The sequence below is a fragment of the Arvicola amphibius genome, chromosome 17 (assembly GCF_903992535.2).
Source record: "Arvicola amphibius chromosome 17, mArvAmp1.2, whole genome shotgun sequence".
Taxonomy (NCBI): domain Eukaryota; kingdom Metazoa; phylum Chordata; class Mammalia; order Rodentia; family Cricetidae; genus Arvicola; species Arvicola amphibius.
This window is the reverse complement of record NC_052063.2, coordinates 31223279-31248778: the sequence shown is the minus strand read 5'-3', so window position 1 is coordinate 31248778 and position 25500 is coordinate 31223279. Positions and strand designations below refer to the sequence as shown.

At 39.2% G+C, this 25500-nt stretch overlaps 1 protein-coding gene and 1 non-coding gene across 2 annotated transcripts in view; one reads left to right on the top strand and one right to left on the bottom strand.

Annotated features, from left to right (window-relative positions):
* The window catches only part of LOC119803225 (SAP domain containing ribonucleoprotein), a 55023-nt gene that overhangs the window by 17841 nt on the left and 11682 nt on the right, over positions 1 to 25500 (top strand). The window contains exons 5-9 of the mRNA XM_038314378.1: positions 3165 to 3216; positions 5246 to 5319; positions 5763 to 5791; positions 9554 to 9579; positions 14503 to 14571. Of these exons, the coding sequence (XP_038170306.1) occupies positions 3165 to 3216; positions 5246 to 5319; positions 5763 to 5791; positions 9554 to 9579; positions 14503 to 14571 (250 nt within the window). The remainder of the gene's footprint in view (positions 1 to 3164; positions 3217 to 5245; positions 5320 to 5762; positions 5792 to 9553; positions 9580 to 14502; positions 14572 to 25500) is intronic.
* Positions 20041 to 20102, bottom strand: LOC119803761. The gene has a single exon (XR_005283715.1). It is a non-coding gene; the product is annotated as a U7 small nuclear RNA (small nuclear RNA).

Genomic DNA, 25500 nt, shown 5'->3' with positions numbered 1-25500 from the left:
AAAAGAAATAAAAGTGTTAGATTATTATGAGGAAATTGGATTGCCTCTCCATGATGGAGGTAAGAATTATGTTTGGAGTGTAGGAAGTACTTTAGGGCATCTTTTGGTGCTACCATGCCCCTTGATTAAAGTTAATGGGAAGTTACAACAGCCTAATCTGGGCAGAATGACAAAGGGCACAGACCTATCAAGAATGAAGGTGTCGGTCACTCCTACAGGAAAAGAGCCAAGACCTGCTGAGGTGCTTGCAGAGAGTGGAGGAAATCCAGAATGGAGGCCCTGTGGCCAGCCACAGAAGTGAGGGTTATAGCTGACACAGAATGGAGGCCCTGTGGCCAGCCACAGACGTGAGGGTTGCAGCTGACATGAGTGCTCTGCTGTGCTTTGTTAAGAGTGCATTTGTACAGACACTTGTGTTTTCAAGTTTGAGATACTAAAAGAATGTCTCTTAAGGGACATTGCCACCTATCCTAAATTTATAATGTGTTTGCGGTTGTACGTGGGATAGATATGTTTTAGGTGTTATTTTGACCTGGTTTTCATTTGGAAATTAATCATGACCATGACTTAAGGAGAACAATTGTGTATCAAGTTGACAAGGGATGGATTCTGATAGCTATTTTTGGTTGTCAACTTGACTATATCTGGAATGAACTATAATCCAGAAATTCAAGGCACACTTGTGATCTAGATCTTGAGTTTGGAAGGCACACACCTTTTAATACAGATCTTGAGGTGGGAAAGCACACCTTTAATCTTGGCCACACTTTCTGGAACCCTGTATAAGGACAGTAGAAAAAGGGTTCATTTCTTCTTGCCTGCTTGTCCTCGCCTTGCCAGCACATCCATTCCTTTACTGGCATTGGAGCCTACTTCAGAATTCCAGCACATATAGAAGATAAGCTGAGACGACACCCAGTCTAGTGGGACTGAGCAACTACTAGATTCTTGGACTTTGTGTTCATAGCTAGCCACTGTTGGATTAGTTGGACTGCAGCCTGTAAGTCATTCCAATAAATTCCTTGTGTGTGTGTATAATGATAATTATTAATATTATAAAATATATTCATATATTTGTATGAGAGAGAGAGAAATTTTTATCCCTTAAGTTCTGTAACTCTCGAGAACCCTGACTAATATATTAGGGGAATGCTTTTTGTATGTGACTAGATAGAGAAATAAGTCAGTGAAGTATGTAAATGTCCTGTGAATCCTATGAGAATATGATGTGTATTTATTGCCTGAGTTTAGTTGTGACCAAAGAAATTGGTATATAATATGAGGGTTCCCTTTCTACTTTTGGGTCTACTATAATGATTGTTTTTCAAGATGTGTACATTGAGACTGAGATTGTAATTTAGGTGGTAGAGTGTCTAGTATGTACAGAGCCCTAGGTTCAGTCCCCAGCCCTTTGTAAAACTAGATGCAGTGTTGGGTGTCTATAATCCCAAAATGAGAGAAGTGGAGGCCTGTGTCAATCTTGGTTACTTGAGATGCTGTCTCAAAAACAACAAAGAACAAACTAGATGAGAATGTGGCAGTCATTTTCCTGAGGTTGATGGAGAAGACCACCTGTCTTCCCCTACCTCCCAAGCCTTGGGATTTAAAAAGGTGATTACCACCATACTTGGCTTTTGCTCCTCTATCTTAATCAGGAAAAGTGTCACAGAAATTTGTTTTACTTGCATGTCATTAAAAGAACAGTTCTGTTGGGTCTAGTTGTCCATGCCTTTTTTTGTTTTTTGAGACAGGGTCTCTCTATGTAGATCTGATTGCCCTGGAATTTGGTATATAAACCAATCTGGCCTTGAACTCACAGAGATTCTCTTGCCTCTGCCTCTCAAATGTAGACTTGTCTACAAATGCAGCCTTGTCTGACTGTGGCCATGCTTTTAATTCCAGCACTCCTGAAGCAGAGGGGAGCAGATCAAGGCTAGCCAGGTCTCTACAGGAAATTACTGGCCAGCCAGTGTTACAAGATGAGATGCTATCTTAGGAGAAAAGTAGGGGAGTGTGTGGTGTACATATGTAATGAGAGGAGGAAGCAAGGGGATTAGGAATTTGAAGATAGCTTTGGTCTCATGGGAGAAGCCATGTCTCAGACAACAGCAATGAGAAGATGGTTGGTTGGCGAAATTTCTTAAACAGTCTGAATATTCCTGGACTGATTTGAATCCCTTGTATATCCAAAAGGAAACCTCTTTACATCATCTTTGGTCTGAAGTTATATGCGAATACAGTTCCATTTCTAGTTTTAAGCCCGCCCCCAACTCCAGTCAAGGTAGCTAAATATTGTAGGACTTAGTTATGGTCAGTAGGGGGCATCTGTTGCTTGCCTGTTGGTCGGAGGACCTCCAACAAAAGGATGGAGGGCATAGTCGGCTCCTGCTCCAGAATTGCTTCCTCTGAAAATGTCGTTAAACCATTACTACCTTTCAGGACATCAAATGGGAAAAGTGTTTGGGATATTTGAACAAAAGCTGCCCATGTCTCTAAATAAGGGACTTTAATGAGACTGGTTATGACCCACGGTTTTATGGGAGTTGTTTGTTGGAGAGTTAATGCCCTTCCATTTATCCTGAGGACTTCCGAACTTTGTCTCCTGCCCCTGTGGTCCCCTTCTTTTGTTTTCTCTTAAACCTTTTGACCAGTAACTCACCATGTTTTCCTAACTCAACACCCCATCTCCTTAGCCTTTTTTCTTCCCACTTCCTGTGGCATTTTTATTTGTTCTGCTTTGAGTGTTTTAGCTAGGGCTAAAATCCCACGGGAGTAGTAGGGACTTACAAAAGAAGGAAATCAAGGTTTGTACATCACTGGTTAAATATTTTGGTGAAGGTTGAGAACTTCTATTTAATTGAAGGTTGGAGAGAGAATTCTTAGTTCAGAAGTAGCTGTAAAGTTCCTAAAAGCAAATAATGATCCCTGACTTCTTTGCTGATTACATTCTTACACTTTAGTTAAGTAGCTTAGTTTTATTTTAATTTTTTCCTCTCAGTAGATGAGAGTTCAAGGAACCAGAGTTTTTATGAATTTGATGTTTCTTTATATTAAGGGGTGGTAGACACATATGGGACAGAGGACATGACTCAGGTGAATTCTTACCCAGTTCTAAGGTTTTGGTTTAAAATAGCAGTTTTCTGATTTTTAAAAATCTTTTGCAGGGCCTCAGAAAAGAAGGTGGTAAAAATTACATCTGGAATACCTCAGACGGAAGTAAGTATTCTTAGTAGTGATCCCTGTCTCATTCTTTTTTAAAAATATTTATTGGGGTGCTGGTGGGGATATGGATGCATGAATGCCGTGGTACACACGGGGAGGCCAGAGGACAACTCCAGAGGCAGTTCTTGCCTTCTACTTTGTTGCAGTAGGAGTCTCTCTATGTCTCTTTTAAAACATTTTTTTAAATTGCCTTTTATTTATCTATCAGTGGTGTGTGTGTGTGTGTGTGTGTGTGTGTGTGTATGCACATGTGTAGGTCAGAGGATAAGTTGGGGGAATTGGTTCTCTTCTAGCATTGTGGGTTCCAGAGACCGAACTTTGTCATCCAGCTTGTCAGCAAACAACTTTACCCACTGAACTATCTTCCAGGGCTAACTGACCCATGAGCTTCCAGCAGATCTCCACCATCTTGCAACAGGAATCCCAGTTAGAGATGTGTTCTAGTACATTTGGCTATGTCCATGGTTCTGTGGTTCTGGGGCATTCTAGCTTAGGTTAAAAGACTTGCACAGCGTGCTTTTTTATCCACTGAGTCCCCATTTTGATTCTTTTTGTGTTTTTGAAACAACATCTTATTGTGTAACTTAGGCTGGCCCCCAACATAACCCTTCTACTTCAGCTGTTGTAATAGGTCGCTACTTCCCAGCTGCTCAGCCCTGAAATAATCACCCAGAAAGCATATTATTTAAATCACTGTTTTGCCCATTAGCTCTGCTTCTTATATGCTAACTATTGCATCTTAATTTAACCCATCTCCATTAATCTGTGCATCACCACGAGTTTGTGGCCTACCAGCAAAGTTTCAGCGTGTCTGTCTCTGGAGGCAGCTGCATGGCTTCTCCCTGGCTCTGCCTCCTTCCTCACAGCATTCAGTTTAGTTTTCTCCCCCTACCTAAGTTCTGCCCCGTCAACAGGCCAAGGCAGTTTCTTTATTAGCCAGTGGTATTCACAACATACAGAGGGGAATCCCAGATCATTCAGCCTCTCAGATGCTGGGTTTCTAGGTACCCTTTCTTCTGTCCGCATCACTTAATAGTTTTCTTTTAGGGCTGTTGTCTCTGTAAGTAAAGGTGCTTGGGGCTAAAGCTTGACAACCTGGAGTTTGATCCCCTGGAACCATGTCTTAGAAGAGAAGGAGCTGAGCTCCGTATGTTGTAGCATAGATGCATATGTCCATGTACGCACGCAAAATTAAAAATAAATAAGTGTAAAAAATTGACTAATATTTTTTTCTCTGCCTACTTGGGAAGATATTTGGGCTGGCATAGTGAGCAGTTAAAACTGTCATCTGTTACATATACCAGTGTGATCTTCATAGGAACGTTACAGGCATAGGATTGGAGTTTGAGAGGAAAAGTAGCAGTGGTAGATGTTCCCTGTAAATTGTTAGCTGGTAGCTGGTGAGAGTAAAATTTCTTTGCATTCTTATTTCAAGGTGTTTAAGAACAGGTTTCATTTGAAATCTTGTGTTCAGCTTTGTATTTCCAAAGTAGAGGTTTTTTGTTTGTTTTGTTTTTTTGAGACAATGTTTCTCTGTGTAGCCCTGGCTAACTGGAACTTGCCCTGTAGATCAGGCTAGCCTTGAACTCAAAGATCCAGTTGCCTCTATCTCCCAAGTGCTGGGATTAAAGACATGCATCATCACTGCCCTACACAAAGTAGAAATTTATTCAATTATAATTCAGTGAAGTAGTGTTTTGTTTTGTTTTGTTTTGTTTTTATCTGTACTGGGACCTAGATGTTCTTTTGATCTTTTTCACAGGGCAACCAAATATAACTTTTGTGTTTTGGGGTTTGTATAGAATTATTCTTTTTGTTTTTGAGAATGTGAATGTAATAATAGTGTGTGCGTGTGTGTGCGTGTGTGTGCGTGTGTGTGTGCTTTCTGAAAATAGTTGTGATAAACCTAAGAATACTACTGATGTAGTCATGTTTTCAGTTAGACCTTAAGAAATGACCCTAACAAACATTTTCTTAAACAAGAAGTTACAGTTTCTCTTTATTTTCATTTATTATCACATAGAGAATGCAGAAGAGGGCTGAACGATTCAATGTACCTGTAAGCTTGGAGAGTAAGAAGGCTGCGCGGGCAGCTAGGTGAGTGTTTCTAGCCCTTTGGACACAAGGTAGAGATGTTATAAAGATCAGATCTTTGTTTCTAGATATAATTGTTGGTTTAAGTGGAACAGTGTTCTCATTAAAATTACTGAACACAGTTTGGGCCATAGTCAGAACATTTCTGCTGACTTGAATATAGGAGTTGTGCATTAGGTTTTGTCATCATCGGTTAGGGTTTTTATAATAGGTAAAAGTCAGGAACTGACAGCTGCTTCTGAGTCTGAGGACTTCTTTTAGTGTACTCTTGGACTGTTGGTGAGAAGGAGAGTAAACTGGCCCTCTTTCATGGGGCTGTTAGAATTAGCTAATGATTGCAAAGTTTGAGATCACAAGGAAGAAGTGTCATGTACCCTTGACACGGACATAGACAACTAAGAGTGTGAACAGCTTCCTAAACTTTAGCTTGTCTTTTCTTCCTACAGGTTTGGAATTTCTTCTGTTCCAACAAAAGGTGAGAATGCAGAGGTTCTTCTGAGAAAGTTTACTTTCTTTTCTGACAATGGGTTTCTTTCCTCCAAATTAAATTTGTTAGGTCTAGAAGCCCTTAAGAGTTACAGCATTTACACCCTTAAGAGCTCAGGAATATAAGAGAAGGTTCTGAAATTATGAGCGAGGAGATCTTACTATTTGTTTTCCTTTCTTAGAAGATCTGAGGAATTTCTAGTACCTTGTTTACTTACTTTTGTGTCTTATTAGCCTAAAATTATTGTGTTCTTTTTCAGAACTCTGAGCTAACCTAAGTACTAAAGTGAAGAAGACTATATTTAACGTTACAGTTTTACTTTGAAGAACTTAAGAAAGAAGTAATCTTTGATAGACTTAGCTGTGAGGCTTATATTGGCATCATATATATTGATTAATAATTGGAAAAAATAGTAGACTTTGTAGAATGTTAAAATGGTATTTTAAGGGCTGAGGAGGTGGCTTAGTGGGTAAAGTGCTTGAGGAGAGTTTGAGCCCAGGACTCAGATGTTAAAAAACAGGATATGGTGGTGTGTACTTATAATCCTAGGGCTGAACAGGCAGAGGCAGGGGTACACCTGGGACCTTCTGGTCATCCAACCTGCCTAATTGAGAGACCTGTCTCAATAAAACAAAACAAAGTGAACAGAGCCTGAAGACCCATGCGAGAGGTTGTCCTCTGGCCTCCCATATACATACAAAATCTAGTATTTTAAGATAGGGTGCAGCAGTGCAGTCCTCTCGTCCTAGCACTGGGACTGATGTAAGAGAGTGCTAGTTCAAATCCAGCTTAGCTATGTAGTAAAAAAACTGTCTTAAGCTGGGCGCACTAGAACACTTTAATCCCAGGACTTGGGAGGCAGAGGCAGATGAATCTCTGAGTTCCAGGATAGCCAGCACTGTGTAGAGAGACCCTGTCTCAAAATACCCTGAAAACAACACAATGTAAAAAACAACTTTTCTCCAAGAAAGCTAAAATTAATTTGAAAAGGAAACCTAGTCAATAAAGTAATATATAAGTAACATTTGCAGTGTTATTTTTACATTCTGACATATTAGAACCACAAAATAAGCCAGGCAGTGGTGGTGGACACCTCTAATCCCAATACTGGAGAGGCAGAGGCAGGCGAATCTCTGTAAATTTAGGCCAGCCTGATCTACAGAGAAAGTTCCATGACAGTCAGGGATACACAGAGAAACCCTATCTCAAAAAACAAACAAACTACAGAATAACTCTTAGAAGAACTTAGATAATGTAAAAGGAAATACTATTTTTTTTAATAAGTCATTTAATAGTTCATATATATCTGAATGTCTACAGTGGGAATTAGATTACCTCTTAGTTAAAATAAATTTTGAAAAGTTTTGTTGTGGGGTAGCCTGCAGAAAAGACAGCTCAGACATGGGGTTAAGCCAACAGAAAGTCCTTATTGGGCTGGAGAGATGGCTCAATAGTTAAGAGCACTGACTGCTCTTCCAGATAATTCAGGTTCAATTCCTAGCACCATGACAGGTTCTAGGGGACCATTTACCCTCATACAGACATCAAGCAAAACACCAGTGCACATAAAATTTTAAAAAATGAATAAATTTAATAAAGAAAAAAAAGAAAGTCTTTATTAGCTGGCCGGCAACTACACTTGGTATTCAGGATCCTGGAGTAGCCTCAAGCCTTTCCCAGGGTGAGCTTTTATGCATAGAAACCGTGTCCTTGGTTACTTAGTTAATCAGAACAGTTAGCCATGAGTAGAACTACAGAAGCCGAAAAGTAAGGTTAGTACATTTAGAGACTATGGAATTTGATGGATTAGGCCTTTGTTTTAGTTTTGGTGGATAATGTGATCTGTGTGGTGAGTTTTACAGCCTGAATGGTACTTCCATCATAGAATCAGTTGTGCTAAGGTCTAGGGCCTTGATATAGTTTGTAACAAATAATTATCTCTGGGTATAGTGGTACCTACCTGTAATACAAGTTCTTGAGGGTGAAAAAGTGGATGAATGACAATTTGGGGTTTAAGATCATCCTCTGCTTCATAAATACCATATTAATTCCTTTCCTGTTGATGCAGTAAAATATCATGATGAAAGGCAGCTTGAAGAATAGAATTTATTTTGGCTTATGGTTCCAGAGAATAGGAGTCCATGATGGTGGAGCAGAGGTATGACAGCAGGCATAGTGGCAGGAACAGGAAGCTGAGAGCTCATATCTTGAAACAGGCATAGAGAGTGAACTACAAATAGGCTAGGCTTTTTTTTCCCCCTCAAAACCCACCCCAGGGATACTTTTCAGTAAGGCCACACTTACTGAACTTGTTAAACACCACTACCATCTGGGGACCAGTTGTTCAAATGCCAAGTTTTTGGGTAACTTTTCTCATTTAAATCACCATCCAACCATCCATCCATCCATCCAGGATGTAATTCATTGGAGTTCTTTAGTTTATTCAGAGGTCTGTGCAGCATTACAGTGAGTCTGATATTTACCACCCACAAAAGGAAATTTGAACCTATTATCAGTTATTCTTATTCCTTCTTCTACCTCAGTGCTTAGTCAACTGCTGTTTATCTTCATTTATAAATTTACCTTCACACAAGTGGAAGCATGTATGATATGTGATCTTTGTAATTAACTTTTTCGCTTAATATAATACTTTTTTGTTTTGTCTTGGTTTTTGTTTTTTCGAGACAGAGTTTCTTTGTGTGACAGCCCTGGCTGTCCTGGAACTCACTCTGTAGACCAGGCTGGCCTCAAACTCACAGAGATCCACTTGCTTCTGCCTCCTGACTGCTAGGATTAAAGGCGTGCACCACCACATTCTGGCTTTTTTATTGTTTTTGAGACAATTTCAGTTTGTACCCTATGGTGGCCTTGGGGTTACTGTGTAACTTACTTAGGCTGGTCTCCGAATTACGATCTTTCTCCTTTAGCCTCCCAAATGCTAAAATTATAGATCTGTACCCCTGGGCCAACTCTGTATATCTGATTTTTGTTTTTCTTTTTGAAAAGTTTTCAAGATAGGATTTCTCTGTGTATCCCTGGCTGTCCTGACAGCTCTCTATAGACTAAAGTGGCCTCAAACCCAGAGATCTGCCTGCCTCTGCCTCTTAAATGCTGGGATTAAAGGTGTGAGCCACCACTGTGGGACATGAATATCTTATCTATTTGTGTGTATAAACAGTGCTTTGCCACTGAACATCATTCTCAGTCTAACATGTTTCCAAAATTGATTTTAAAGTATATTCTGTTCGTTTCATTGCTTATAATATATTCCACTATATAGCTATGCCCCATTTTATTTAATCAGTTTTAAGTTGATAGTTGCTTATTGCTTTCACTAATTGCTTGATATAATTAATGATGCTCTGAATATTTGGGTTTTTTTTGTGTGTGGATGTATGCTTTTCAGTTTTTTGAACCTCTGTCTAGAAAATAACCTACGTGGAGTTGGTTCTCTACTTCCACCTTTACTTGGACTCTGGGGATCAACAGCAAGCACCTTTACCTGTTGAGCCATTTCACCAACCCCCATGTCAAATTCTTAATAAACACAATAGAATTTGTCAAAGTAACTCATAAATTCTGTTTGTAGATATTGTTCTTTTTTTGAATCAACTTTTTGAGACAAGGTCTTATATATGTCTAAAGAATTTATCCTGTGTATTGTTTATGCTCTTAATTTGATTTGAGGATTTAATTTTATGAGTTTTAGCAATAATAAATAATTAATTTTGTTTAAATTTTTTCCCTTAGGTCTGTCATCTGACGCCAAACCTATGGTATGAAATCTTTTTAATTTCTTACAATCCAACTTTAATTCTGTGTAGTTTTAAGGATAGAAGTTCTTTGTCAAATTAGAGAAGACTGTCATGAGTTTGGTGACATTTTTCAGAATAGTATGCCTTGAATTTTAAGTGTTTGAAGTCTGAGGAAGATAGAAAAGTTGCTGCATCTTCAAGTACCTGCAGATAACCTTTTCTCCTACCAACCCTCACCTTGTTTTATGGCCCCGACGTTTTAGGCCTTACAACTTTTGGTAATATTATTTTTCTAAAAACATTAATTAATTAATTTGTTTGTTAATGGTTTTTTGAGGCAGGGTTTCTTTGTGTAGCCCTGACTGTCCTGGGACTCACTCTGTAGGCCAAACTGGACTTGAACTCAGAAATCTACTGGCTCTGCCTCCCAAGTGTTGGGATTAAAGGTGTGCTTCATCATGCCTGGCTTTTAAAAGAAACCTTTTTTTTTTAAAGATTTGTTTTTGGAGAGTGGCGTGCCACAGTGTGTGTGTGGTAATCAGAGGACAGCCTTGTGGAGCCGGTTCTCTCCTGCCTTCACTCAGGCTCTGGGGACAGACTACAGGTTTGTGTAGCAAACACCCTTCACCCGCTGTGCCACCTCATCCGCACCTAATGATTCTTAGTGATTACAAAGAATCTGTGGAAGCAACTTAATAAATTCTATCTATAGATATTGTTCTTTTTTAAAATCAATTAATCTAATTTTTTGAAGTAGGGTCTCCTGATTTCTGGGCTAACTTGGGTCTTGTTTTCAGCTGAGGATGGCCTTGAATTTCTGATTCTCTTGCCTCCCTCCAGAATGCTGGGATTGCATGCATTCCTCACTCTTGTCTGCCCCCACTCCATTTGGTAATAGGGATCACACCCAGGATGCTAAGCTGACTCTCCACCAACTGAGCTACATTTAGTCCCAGCCTTTTGTCTCATAATATTGCCTATAAGTTTAAAAGAAGCCAGGCGTGGTGGTATATGCCTTTAATCCAATAAACACACAGATGTATTTGTGTGTATATAGATATATATGTATATATAATACATATGTATGAGTAAAAAATGGAGAATGTATATATATTTATTATACATATATGACACTAAAAGTGGAGAATTAGAGTGGTATTTTCTGGACCATTGTGACTAGTTAGCATGTTTTTAAAATAGAAACATGTTGCTGTAAAATATATTCAACTTTGAAATCTTGCTACATTTAGTATTATAACTGAATTGAAATAATTTATTACTGTTATTGTTAGTTAACATGTTCTAAATTATCATACCAAGGCTTCCAAGAAAATAAAGGGAGTTGAGTTGTATCGTTTGTCTTCTACGGTTGAGAAATTTGTTTTTGATGATGAAAGTTACAAAATAATCCCAACTAGTTTAGAATTATGTATAATAAAGGGTTATTTATTTAGGGGTAGACTCAACAGATCACAGTCCTAGATCACAGTCCTTTGCACTAACGGGGAACAGGAACCTAATCTAGCAGCCAGAAGTGAGAACGAGCACACCTTTTACAGCTACATTTATAGTATAAGAGACCACGCCCACATGAGCTGGTGTCTTAAAAGCTGTTGACTGAAGGAGCTCCCACAGCACCTTCTCCTTTTATTTAAATAAGAGAGTTCTAAACCCAATATAAAAGTATGTACACTAGGATAAAGTATAAAGTTAGAATTACAACCAGCATAAACAATATTATGCAAGGAACATATCTTAATCTTTTTAAAAAATATTTATTTATTCATTATGTATACAATATTCTGTCTGTGTGTATGACTGCAGGCCAGAAGAGGGCACCAGACCCCATTACAGATGGTTGTAAGCCACCATGTGGTTGCTGGGAATTAAACTCAGGACCTTTGGAAGAGCAGGCAATGCTCTTAACCTCTGAGCCATCTCTGCAGCCCTCTTAATCTTTTAATAAACATTTTATCCTAAGGAGTCTAAGTCTTGTATTGGAAATAGGCTTGGCTAGATCATAAGAGAACGGTAACTACGACTATCTAATCTTCAACCCCATCAAAGGCCTGAGAAGGGAGATAATATTACTTGAGTAGGAAGTTCAATCAAGCAGTTTCCAAAATGTGCAGTAGATGACAGAGACATCTGGCTGGCTGAGTAATCACCCAAGTCTCATTTGCAGTGTTGAAGCAACCAACTTTGGCTAAGGCCTAGAGTAACTGACAGACCATTTTTAGAGGCAGGAATAATTTTAGGACCATCTTACCCTGTATTGGCAAGGTTTAGCAGTCTTTTTTTTCTTGTATCCTACTTGTCCAGTCTGGACATTGTGCGCTTTGTTAGTGGTCGAGGCATGGGCAGTTCCTTGCCCAAAGGCCAGTTGTGCCAAGAAGAAAACAAGCTCCAAGTGGAGCGTCTTTGATGCTCAACATTCTCTCAGGGATAGATGGTTTTTGCCAGGAGCAATTGTGTCTCACTTCAACAGAATCCTCAATTATTTAAATGTCATGTTTTACAGGTCTTTGAAGTGGTTTAAGGTTATCTATCTATGCAGAATACAGTTTCTATTTATGTAAAGAACCTAATTAGTCTAAAAGTATAACAAACACGACTGATTATTGACCTATAATACTTAATACGTATATAACTAAAAGATTAAGTTTTCATATCATAATATTAAGCAATCTTTAAACAACTGCAATAAAGGAGGACAATGACCTCAAAATGTAAATAATATATAAATATCTTGATCAGAGGTAGAACTATATAATGCAATATGATAAATATATCTTAAAATTGTACTGATATGCAAAATGTCTTAAACAGATAGACACATGCATGCATGCAATCTTACAAAATAACTTTGTATAGATGTACAAATATTATAATTTTTTATAATAGGAAATAGGAGCATATTCAATATAACAAATATAATTTGAACTCATATCAGTATACAAAAATCTATGCCAATGTCCATAAAGAATAGCTCACAAGTATTCACTCTATTACTCACTATTATTATTATTATAGTGTGAGTAAGTTCACACTAATCTACCTATTATCCCATTCAGTTTTTTTTTTCTTCTTTTTTTTGGGGGGGGAATCTCTGGGCTTACATAATTTCCACCCCAACCCTGTATGAGTAATAATCAACCCCAAAATGGTATCCCTAACTGTGAGGACAAATTTTGTTGGGAGAGGGGATGTTGTCTTCTAGTCCAGTGTTATGTTCTGATGGCCTCATTTAGGATTTTAAGGTATGAAACTTGTCTTATCCTTAGATATAGTTTTTATAGTGTGCATATTACCTTCCTGGAGAGATACCTTATCTGTTAATCTATCATAATTTTTTTTAAAGATTCATTTGTTTATTATGTATACAGTATTCTGCCTGCATGTCAGAAGAGGACACCTAATCTCATGGATGGTTGTGGGCCACCATGTGGTTGCTGGGAATTGAACTCAGGACCCCTGGAAGAGCAGCCAGTGCTCTTAGCCATTGAGCCATCTCTCCAGCCCCTCTATCATAACTTTTTAACAGATTTTGATAGTTAAATTTAACAGCACAAATTGTTATAGATGATTTTGTCAAATTATTGCTATTCCTCTCCGTAGTATTGATGTCCGTTATTAGTCTGTAAAGACTGTGTTATTTTTAAAAGTGCCTCATTTTTGGCTCTATTACCAAACCATTTTTAATGAGATAATATGAAAGACAAAACTAATTTCTAGAATCAAATAAATGGATATAGAGGGAAAATCACGTAAGCCTTGTAGAACACCATCTGTAGTACAAGCAGAATAATTATTGAAGTTCTGGATAGTTATGGTACCAGTCATTTTTGTAGTTTTTTTAAATCTTCCCTGTCTTAAGGCAGTTACAATGAGTTTGAGTAGGTGTAATTGTTACCAGACACCCGAGGCCGTCAGGTGTCGCAGTTGCAACCACATGGTTGAGAGATGCTAGCAGCACTGTGCTTACTTAGGTATTGAAAAAAATGCTTCGTTTAACAAATTAAGAGCAATTATTAAGGTGATCAAATGATTTTGAGAGTTGGGGCCCAGGATAAAGAGAAAACCCAAAGTCTTTCATCAGTTGCGCTGCAGGATCACAGGCTGAAGCGTGTGGGTGTAACATGCCAAGCTGCAGCTTATGGGTCGCAAGCTGGGGGCTGCTGAGCTATTGGCTAATGGAGCTCCCACAGCGGTCTTTGTTTGAAGATTCAATTAGGAATCATGTGATAGTACATGCTTATAATCTCAGCATTCAGGAAGCTGAGGCAGGAGGACTGTTGCAAGTTTAAAGTAATGCTGGGCTGTATAGTGACTTAAAGGCTTTCTTGGGGTTCATAGTGAGAGAGCCTTTCTCAAAAAACTAAAAACCAATTAAATTATTTTTGGGGTTTGTGTTGTAGGAATTCATGAATTTGGATTGTGAGTGGTGGTCTTGTTTTTGGATACTTTATATATATGATAGTTTGTTTTTTTTTTTTTTTTTCTGAGACAGGGCTTTGCTATAGTTTTAGAGCCTGTCCTGGAGTTAGCTCTTGTAGACCAGGCTGGCCTCGAACTCACAGAGATCCACCTGCCTCTGCCTCCTGAGTGCTGGGAGTAAAGGCTTGTGCCACCACTGCCCGGCTATATGGTAGTTTTTTCCAAGCAGTGTTAGACCTACTTTGGTCTTGAGCCCTCCTATGCCCTTGCCACCACTGATGAATAAAGCGTTAGCGTGGAATCCTTCACTTTCACCTCCTTTCAGGAGGGCTTTTTAGTCATCACTGGGATGGATGAGTAGGTGTCACGTGGTTCCTGAGTTTGGTACATAGCGTATGTTTGATGTCAGTAGGCCTATTTGAACTCAGTCTTGGACCATAGTTTCTGCCTTCTCTGTTTTTTTTTTTTTTAATTTATTTATTTTTTAATGTATCTCTATTTTTGTAGGTTAACCTGGATAAACTAAAGGAAAGAGCACAGAGATTTGGTTTGAATGTCTCTTCCATCTCTAGAAAGGTAATGTATGTTCCTGTAACTGCTGTTTTTAAAACATTAGAACAGCCTGGGAAGCTGTACATATGGAAATGACTTTCATGAAGTTATTTCGTAAAGCTGGCTCTTTAGCACTTCATTTTTATAAGTCCTTTGAGTATCCCTGTCTCACTATAGATTATGTCATATCAACTGTTGACAAAATAATCTTGTCCTGCAGGTTGTTTCATAGCTTATATCCAGACTACTAAAACACAGCCTGTTTCTGTTTGGTATATTGTTGAATATAGAGAGGCAGATTGGTCTCTAGTGATACCCTATCTTTAAAAAAAAAAGTGTGGTCTATAGTAATGTTAAAATCTGCTTTAACTATTCTGATACAGGTGTAATGAGAATTAAAGAGAAAACAGGTACCTAGAATAAAATGTGGGATTAATATAGAGCAAAAGTAAGGTTTTTTTTTTTTTTTTTTTTTTTTTCTGTTCATCTGCTAACTGATACTGTTTTTAAGTTGATACCATTTTGGGGTGACCACTTCTCCCAGGTATACTTGTCTTTGGAATTTTTTTTAGGTATATTCAAAAAAATGATATTCTCCTTTTTCCTTACTATACTTGTTTTAATTTTAGTTTTGTGAGACTGGGAACACATTCCTTAGTTTAAATGGTAGCAGGCTAGCTCAGCCCAGGAAAAAATGAATTAAACAAAGAGAAACAACTTTTAGGGCTGGAAAGCTGACTCAGCTGTTAAGAGCGCATTATTCCTTGCATCCACATCAACTGTCTCAGAACCATCTGTGCTCTCCTCTGACCTCCCTGCGTATGTGCGCGTGATATATGCAGGTGCTTACACCTGTGTGTGCGTGTGCAGAAGCTAGAGGATGGCATCAGGTTTCCTCTCTCTCTGAATCTCCTGAACCTGGAGCTCATAGTTTTCATGTTGGCAGCCAGGAAGGCTTGGTAATCTTCCTGTCTCCATGCCCCAAGAGTACTGGGGCTGCAGGTGCCTTACTAATTTTAGTTTGTTTTTCTTTTTCCTTCTGGACTATGGCCAGATTGTCCCACACTTGGAGCTTTTCATATGGTTAACGCCTACTAAGTTTCCTTCTCTCAAGTTTTTAATCTTTTGAGTTTTGTTTTGCTTTGTTTGTTTGTTTGCTTTTGTTTTTTGAGACAGGGTTTCTGTGTAGCTTTGGAGCCTGTCCTGGAACTAGCTCTGTAGAGCAGGGTGGCCTTGAACCCACAGAGATCCGCCTGCCTCTGCCTCCCGAGTGCTGAGATTATGGGTGTGCACTACCACAGTCCGGCTAGTTTTTATTCTTATTGGTGGGTGGTAGTGATCAAATCCAGGGCCTTGTGCATGCTTGTCAAGCATTCTACAACTGGACTCTACAGCTCTACTCTAGGCTTGGATATTCCTGTGTATTTTCACCGGTTATTTTTATGAGCTTTATATGTGTATGTATGCATAAGCTTTGTTTATATATATGCTTATTATTGGTTAGTGGTGGGTTCCTTTAAAATGAGAAATGTAATAGACTGTTAGTTTTGAGATTGTCTCTGAGATATGTTTAGATTCTAAAGAGTCAATTCCACTGAGTTTGTGTTGTCTCATCCTGTGACCCCAGCACTTCTGAAGATAGGAGGCAGGAAGATAAGGAGCTCATGTTCACCAGCCTGTGCTACATAATTTGCTGTCTCCAAAATCAGAGGCAGTGTAGAGTCCTATATCCATTTTTCCTAATCTCTTCTACCCATTTAAGGTAAAAAATAAAACAACGTATTCTCTCCACTGGTCCAGTGGAAAAAACTCTGAGGGAGAGCAAGGTGTTGCTTAAAGAGTGCGTAGTGGAGGGGCACTCTCTGACCTCTGTGTAGCAGTCCAGTCTGTCTGTAACAGACACACTTCACCTCTCCCTCTCACTTCCCAGCCTTTCCTTCTTCCTGTTGTGCTTCCAATGCAGAGTGGATTTTTTTCTGTCCATGGTTCTTGAAAAGATAATCTTCCCTTTAAAAAAAAATATTTATTTATTTATTTATTATGTGTACAATATTCTGTCTGTGTGTACAGCTGCAGGTCAGAAGAGGGCACCAGACCCCATTACAGATGGTTGTGAGCCACCATGTGGTTGCTGGGAATTGAACTCAGGACCTTTGGAAGAGCAGGCAATGCTCTTAACCTCTGAGCCATCTCTCCAGCCCCTTGAAAAGATAATTTAATTTTAACTAAGTGGTTTCTTTGCTTCAGTGGTTCTCCTGTTCCCACTCTGCCTTAACCTTAGACACTGCACACCTCTTTCTTTTCTTTACTCTTTTTGTTTTGTTTTGTTATTTTGTTTTGGTAATGTTGTTGTTTTTGTGTTTTGACGTAGGTTTTCTCTGTGTAACCCTGGCTGTCCAGAAACTTATTCTATAGACCAGGTTGGCTTTGAACTCAAGAGATCCACCTGCCTCTGCCTCCCAAGTGCTAGGGTTAAAGGTGTGCTCCACCATCATTCGGCTTATAGACACATAGTTTTTTGTTTTGTTTTTGTTTTTCAAGACAGGGTTTCTCTGTGTAGCAGCTGACTGTCCTGGATAGACACACACTTTTAACTTAGCCATGTTTGAGGGGCATATCAGTTAAAGTATTTTACACACACACACACACCAATTTAAAAGTTATTTAAAAATTTGTATAAGAGGAAATTGGAGGGTGCTTGATTTGAGGTATGGGGCTATATAGTTTGTGTTAACTGGGGTTTTGTTTGTTTTGTGTGTTTTTTGTGGTTTGATTTTATGGGATGAGTGGGCAGTGGTGGCATTGAATGTCGGGACTCAAGCAACAAGCCCTCCCCTGTGGCACCACAGCTACATCTCTGTTAGGTCTATGGATTGTGGAAGCTTAGGAAATCTAAGGTACTAACTAACACTCAAGAAGCTAACCCAAGTAATACCATCTGGGAGCATTGATTAGGAGGAGTTTACATACATGGGCACCATTAAAATCAAAGTTGTTTACCTGATAGCTTTTTTGTCCCCTACCCCCTGCTTTTTTTTTTTTTTTTTTTTTTTAAAGCAGGGTTTCATTATGTAGACCTCCCTGGCTGAGAGCTTGATACGTAGACCCGGCTGGCTTTGAACTTAAAGGAGATGGTGTCAGATTCCCAGAATGGGAATTATGGGTGATTTTGAGTTACCATATAAGTGCTGGGAGTCAAATTTGGGTCCTCTGCTGAGGAGAACCCTGTAGGTAGTCACAACAGGCAAGGAAGTAAACGGCAAGAGGTGAGAATGAAAACTGTTGAGATTGACTTCGTCAGCCTGGATCAAGACTTGGAGTCTGATCCCAGGTGAGTTGTTCCCAACAAATTTAAACACAGCATAATTTGGAAAAGTTTCCTGCTGTAAAGTTTCCAGTGGGAAACGGAAGCGTAATTACATCAAAACTCACCTCAGAGTACATGTAATTTCTTCAGTAAAGATGGGGTCTAGAGATAGGCAGCCTATACTAGCTGAAGGGCCTAAGGAAGGGTCTGACCTGGTCTTGGTCAAGCAGATTGTGTAGAGGTCGTTTGGGCTATTAACCACCTCAAGTCCTAGTTGTGGGAGCCTCTGGCTATACAGATAATGTTAGGGCCATTTAGACTATTAGGTATCTCTGCTCCTGACTATGGGAGCTTGATAACAGCCTAGGCCAACAGATAATGCAGATCACCAAGTTATTAATCACTTCCAGTTCCTGTCTTTCTCATTGGAAGAACATGTGTCTTACATCTTTCCCACTGGAGAGACATCCTGTGTTGCTTCACGTTCTTGGTTTCTCTGGAGATTTGTGGGCACAAGGGCCTTCGTGCTCTGCTTCCAACACTCTGCAAGAGCAACAGATGCTCTTAATTTTTGAGTCATATTTCTTTGATATTATTTGAGCCTAACATGAGAGGTTGATATGCATGTCCCATTTAGGGCTGAGCATTCTCAGCACATTAACCAGTTATGAGTTTACGTGTAACTGCTAAATACTGCAAAAAAGAAGCTTTTTTTACTAAGGTTGAGAGCAACAGTAACCTAAATATAAATATTTAGAAGCTAGTTTGACAATGTGTCTATTTTGCAAACCGACAATTACAGGTTTCTGTTGACCGTACTTTCTGTCCTACCCAGTCCCACAGTTGTTCAGTCCCAAAGAAGTACACAGAGGTCTACATTAATTATAAACTGATTGGCCTATTAGCTCAGGCTTTTTATTAACTCTTTTTTTTTGTTTTGTTTTGTTTTGTTTTGTTTTTTCGAGACAGGGTTTCCCTGTAGTTTCTAGAGCCTATCCTGGATCTAGCTCTTGTAGACCAGGCTGGCCTCGAACTCAGAGATCCGCCTGCCTCTGCCTCCCGAGTGCTGGGATTAAAGGCGTGCGCCACCACTGCCCGGCTTTTTATTAACTCTTATATTAGCCCATAATACTTGTCTGTGTTAGCCACGTGGCTTGGTGCCTTTTTCAGTGAGGTAGTCACATCTTGCTTGCTCTGTGTCTGGCTTTCTCTCTTTCTCTGGGTGACAACTGCAGACTGAAACTTTCCTCTTCCCAGAATTCTTGTTGCCCCACCTCTACTTCCTGCCTGGTCACCCCCTCTTCTATTTCCTGCCTGGCTACTGGCCAATCAGCATTTTATTAAAACTAATACAAGTGACAGGATAAAAGATCATTGTCCCACAGCAGATTTCCTATCTAGGGGTTGTGTTCTCCCTTGCCATATTAAATACAATACAGGGCTAAAGTACAAGATATGAATTCCCACATGTAGGAGCAGATCTGAAAATCAATCAGAAGATAGTTGGTCACCCATCACAATGGTCATACCATCATTTCATTGGTAGGCATGTCTCGTTGGTATTCAAGCATGCAGGGTTTACTGCTAACTAAATGTGTTGATGAATTTTACATCCCATCCCTCTGTGCTCTACATAGTGGTACTGTGAAAACTAGGAGTCGTTTTGTAAATTTTAATTTCTTTATAGCTGAATAAAATTCCATTATGTGAACCACATTTTCATTATCCATTCATCCATTGGTGGACATCTGTGGTGACTCCACCCCTAGTCATTGTCAGCAGTGCGACCCTGAACATGGATGGAGAAGCATCTTTGCAGTAGGCGATGAACCACTTTAGGGATATGCCCAGGACAAGTTTAGCTGGGTCATGTGGTGATCTAAATTCCTCACTGACTTCTATAATAGCTATCACAGTTTGCAGGAGATAAGGGTTTTTCTTTTCTCTAGATCCTCCACAACGTTTGTTACCTCTTGACTTTTTTTATTTGTTGTTTTCAAGATAGTGTCTCACTGTGTTCTTTGACTGTCCTGGAACTTACTGTTGTAGACCAGGCTGGCCTCTAGCTCACACAGATATACTTGCCTCTGCCTCCCTAATTGCTAGGATTAAAGGTGTGTGCCACTACACCAGTCCTAGCTCTTTTGTTTTCTTTGGTTGGGAGTGGGGAATGGGGCGGGTGACCAGTGGGATTTCTGACAAAAGTCAGAAAATCTGCTGGACAAATTCTAAAAGAGCTGTAATACTACCCTTTGTTTTCTTGATGATGGACATTCTGATTGGGGTGAGATGGACTCTCAAAGCAGATTTAATTTGTATTTCCCTGATAGCTAATGATTTTGAACACTTTTTAATTTTTCATTTGTAGATATCGTATGCAGCCAAAGCTGGTGGCGTATGTCTTTAATCCCAGCACTTGGGATGCATGAGGCTGATGGTTCTCTGTAGGTTCAAGGCCAGCCTATCTACATAGAAAGTTTCAGGACAGCTAGGGATACATAGAGCACTACTATGCTCCCTGACCCCCAAAAGGCACTGTGATACCCACAGAAGCCAGAAAAAAACATTAGATCCTCTGGAGTCAGAGTTATAGTAAGTAAAGAGAAACCTAGTGTGGGTGCTGGGAACTGAACCTGGGTCCTCTGCAAGAGCAGTAACTGTTCTAACTCTGTGTATGTATGTGCACGTGTGAGTATAGGGGTTGGTGGAAGCCAGAGCCTCAGGTATCCCTGGAACTAGAGTTACAGGCAGTTTGAGCCACATGATGTGGGTGCTGGAAAGTATAATTGATCCTCTGAAGTAGTATGTGCTCTTTACTGCTCAGCCATCACTACTAGCCTATTTTTTGATTGGTTTATTTCCTTTATGTTTAGCTTTTTAGTTCTTTGTATACTCTAGATACTGATGTTCTGTTGGATTAATTGCTGGCAAAAATTTCCCATCTGTAGGCACCTTCTTCATTTAATTGGCAGTTTCCTTTACTGCAAAGAAGCTTTTTAGTTTCAAGAGATCCCATTTGTTAATTACTTCTCGAGTGAGTGAAGTCCTGCTCAGAAAGTCCTTCTCTTGTGTTTATATCTTGAAGTGTGCTCTTCTTTTTCCTCAAGCAGTGTCCTGTCTCTTACATTGACACCCGTGGATCCATTTGAAGTTGATATTTTTTTCTAATATCATTTGCTAAAGGTGCTGTCTTCAGTGTGTGTTTTGAGTACCTTTGTCAAAAGAGAAGTGGCTGTAGTTGCCTGGCCTTGTATCTTGATCCTCTTTTCTAGTCATTGATGTGTGAGTCTGGTTTTGGGCTAGTACCATGTTTTTGTCATTACTGTGAGTGTGTGATGTAACTTGAAGTCAGCATGGGAATACCTGTGGTAGTGTATGTTTGTCCAGGGTTGCGTTGCCTATCTGGGGTCCTTTTTGCTTCCTATGAGTTTTAACTTTTTTTGTTGTTTCTGTGAAGTTACAGGAATGTTTGCTGGAATTGCTTGACTATATAGATTGCTTTTGGTAGGATGGCCTGAAGTTTTCATTGTTTCTGTGCTTTTCTTCTTTTCTTTTTTTGTATGTCATTATTTTATAGGAAGACTACTGAATTTTTTATTATAATTTTTTGAGATTATAATTCCTTTTTCTACCCCACCCCTGTGTCTTCCCTTTGCTCTTAAATTCATGGTCTTTTTAGCTTTTAAACTTGCATGATGTTCTTGAATATGTTCAGTGTGTGTAATGTCACATGTGTGTGTATTTTTTTTTTAGGGCTGACTATTTGGTATTAGATAATCAGTTGGGGTACTCTGCTCTGGGAAGACTCTCTCTCTCTCTCTCTCTCTCTCTCTCTCTCTCTCTCTCAGCATTCCTTAGTTGATGTAGGTTTGTCAGCTGTAGCCTTTATTATTTTGAGGTACAGTTCTTCTCTTCTGTTCCTAGATTCCTCAAACTTTATATTATGAAATATTTGCTTATTTTATCTCTGTGAGTGTTCTTCCTGCATGTATATATGTGTACTACATGTATGCAGTGCCCACTGAGGATAGAAGAGAATGTTGGATCCTAGAACTGGAGTTCCAGACTGTTGTGAACCAGTCTGGGTGCTAGGAACTGAACCAAGACCCTCTGCAAGAGTCACGGTTGCTCTTCAGTGGCTGAGCCATCTCTAGACAAATTTTGCAGATGTTAAACATGAAGGGATATTGGATTTTGTCAAGAGCCTTTCCATGTCTATCAAGATGACCATAGGATTTCTATCCTTGAGTCTGTTTTTTTTGTGTGTGGGGGGGGGCTCTCATTTACTGGTCTGGAACTTGTTATGTAGTTCAAGACTGCCCTTGAACTCACACAGATCCTCCAGCTTCTGCCTCAAGTGCTGGGATTAAAGGCCTGGGTCACCATGCCTAGCCCATTTATGTAAGATAAAACATTTGCTGATTTAAGTATATTGAACCACCTCTGAATCTCTGAAATAAAGGCAATTTGATCGTAGTCAGTAATCTTTCCATTAGTTTTAAAATTCTGTTTACAAGTCTCTTGATGAGAACATTCATTAGGAAAAATAATTTGGTAATGTACTTTTTCTGTTTTACGGAGTGGTTTGAGAAGCATGATGGTGTTCTTTTTGAGAGAGAGAGAGAGACAGAGAGAGAGAGAGACAGAGACAGACAAACAGACCTTCTCTAGAGGGAGATGAAACTTATAAGCTTCAGGTCAGTCAGGACTAGAGTGAGACCCTGTCTCAAAAAAACAAAACAAAACAAAAAAAAAACAAAAACAAAGACAACAAAACAAAAAACAACCCCAAAACCCAAACAAACCAGTTGATGAGTGGAAGATGAAGATGTCTGAGCAGTGTCACATCGAGACTCTGGCGGCTAGAGTTACAGATGTAGTCTGGGGTGTTCCTGTCAGAATTAGAACATGCTAACTTCCTTCCTCACCTCCATATTCTGTGACTTTTTTGTGTTGTGTTGTGTTGTGTTGTGTTGTGGTTTTTGAAGCAAGATTTCTTTTAGCTCAGGCTGTCTTTGAACTTGCCATTACTTGAGGTTAACTTCCAGCTGATCTGCTGTTTCTGCTTGCTGCCCCATCCAGATGCTAGTTTTCCTGTTTTTTTGTGTGGTATTTTATTTTGTTCATTTCTAATTGGTATTTTATTCAGGTCTTAACCTTTCCAGAGCAGATTCTTAGGACAGAAATAGAAATATCTTTGCAGTGTTCAGCATTTGGGGTTTATAAAATCTTGAATTTTCAAATCCCTAGCAGTGGAGATGTGTCTTTTATTTATACCTATTTATTTTTAGTTTCTTATATTTATTTCACAGAAACATATTGAAATTGTTTGAAATGCTTAGTGTGGACTTTAGAGACTATTTTGGTCCAGAATTAGCTAGGATATAACAGAAGCAGTTATAGAATTCTCACTGTTGTGCCATTGTGTAGAAGAGCAGTTGAAAATAAACAGTGTTTTGAGAAGCCTAAGAGGATTGGCCTCATTAGTGTTCTAGAATAGTATGTGTCTTCAGAGAAATCCATTTCTCCTACTTTATTGACATACCGTTTCTCTGTTAGTTTTAAAGGACCGTTTCATGGTTGAATCTAATTATCCTACTCTTGGACCTGCACAAGTGTGTCCTGATCTTGTTGCTTTAAAAAAATAGTGCATTAATTAATTTTTAGAGCTGTAGTTTGCTATTTTGCTCAGGATGCTCTGTTTCCATATTCAAGCCTTTGATACGTTTTTGTTTGTTGAGTTGTTGATATGCTTGTGAAAGATTCCCACTGCTTCTCTGTTTGAATTCTAGGAATGTAATAGGTGTCTATGATTCTTTCCTAGCTTTTCTTTTTTCTTTTTAAAAATTTGTTATTATTGTATGTGTATGGGTATTTTGCTTGCATGTATGTCTTTGTGTGTCTCTAGTGCCCTTACAGACCAAAGAGGGTATTAGATTCCCTAGAACTGGAGTTAGAAATGGTTGTATCATGCGGTGCTGGCAGTTGAACGTGGGTCATCTGGAAGAGCACCCAGTGCTCTTAACCACTGAGTCATCTCTCTAGCCTCTCAGCCCTTTCTCTTGACTTTTACAAAACTCTCTGAAGCTGAGATCTTTGTTTGTAGTATTTGTGGGGAAAATAGAGTCAGGTGACAGCCTTATTTGGATTTGATGAGATGTGTTTGAAATTTTTTATCAGTACTTTGTTAGATGTAATTGAAGTTATTTCTAAGTATGGCTGTACCTAAGTAAACACCAGGATCTTTTTAAGAAACAGTTCCTGACAAGGCATGGTAGTTCATGCTTTTCAACCCAGGAAGAAGCCGATGAATAGCCATGAGTTTAAGGCCAGCCTACTCTACAAAGCAAGTTCTGGCGAGTCAGGTTTACACAGTAAGTCCCTGTCTCAAGAAACAAAGGTGAATATAGATAGCTCCTAGTTCAGCAAGATGGCTCAGTAGATGAGAGTGCCGGCTATGCAAGCATGACAGCCTGAATTCAGTCCCAAGTCTGTAGTTGAAGGAGAAAACTGATTCTCCAAAATTGTTCTCTGACCTTTAAGTGCATGCCATGGACTGTTCTAGGCACATTACACACGTGTGTGTATACGTACACTATTAGTACATAATATCAATACAGGTACCTCACACGTGTGTGTGCATATATACAATATTAGTAAATAATAGCAAAGAATACTCCCTCCAGGCACATCACACATACGTGTGTGCATATATACAATATTAGAAATAATAACTATGCAGGCACCTCACATTTACACATGTGTGCATACATACAGTATTAATAAATAATGTAAGCACATCACACGTGTGTGTGCATATATACAATATTAGTAAATAACAATACAGCTCTCTCTAAACCTGTTTTTTTAGATTCTTATGTTGATATGACAGCAAGAATATGTGTTTTTTAAGTAGTCCAAGTAAAAAGACCTTCTTTCAACATTTCTGAGAGCTCAGGTATATCCATTTTTGCATTGTTATTCTCTGAATATTTTGGCTATGAAAACATTCACTCTCTCTTAAAAGTTTCACTTTCCTTTATTGACTTCTTGACATTTCGACCAAGCTCTGCATCACTTATCCTTAAAAGCAATCGCTTCCTGGCTTCTAAGGGAAGGAGGTGGGAACTTTTAATAGAAATTGGTTTCCTGGGGTCTCAAGTGTGAAGCCTTCATTTCCTCCACCTGCTCCTCTTTGTCCTATAATCAGCTAGAGCAAGGCTGAGAGGACCTCCTCCAGAGAGTGTGTTTATGTGTGTGTGTGGGGGGGGGTTCCAGAAAAAGCAATAGGGCTTGTAAGAAGGGTGTGTGGTGGTGAGCGATGGAGACTTTCACTTAAAAATCCCAGAGACAGAAAACATGGGCCTTGGTGCTCTCTGATTCTATTTGGCTTTACAGTTCTCACATTCTGTTGGCCCTAGAAAAGATTCTGATGTCACAGAGACTGCACAGTGCAGGAAAGGTAACTTTATTGTGTATGTGTTTAAGGAATGTTACTAGACCTCTTTACCATGGGTGTGCTAAGGTGGCATGCTTTCTGCTAGTGCAGTGTGTTTCACCGTTAATTTGCCTAGGTGTGCACATTAGTTTTGGGAACCACTTTTTGTTCTCTGCCCTGACTGGTGTAAAGGCTCGGGAAAAAAACA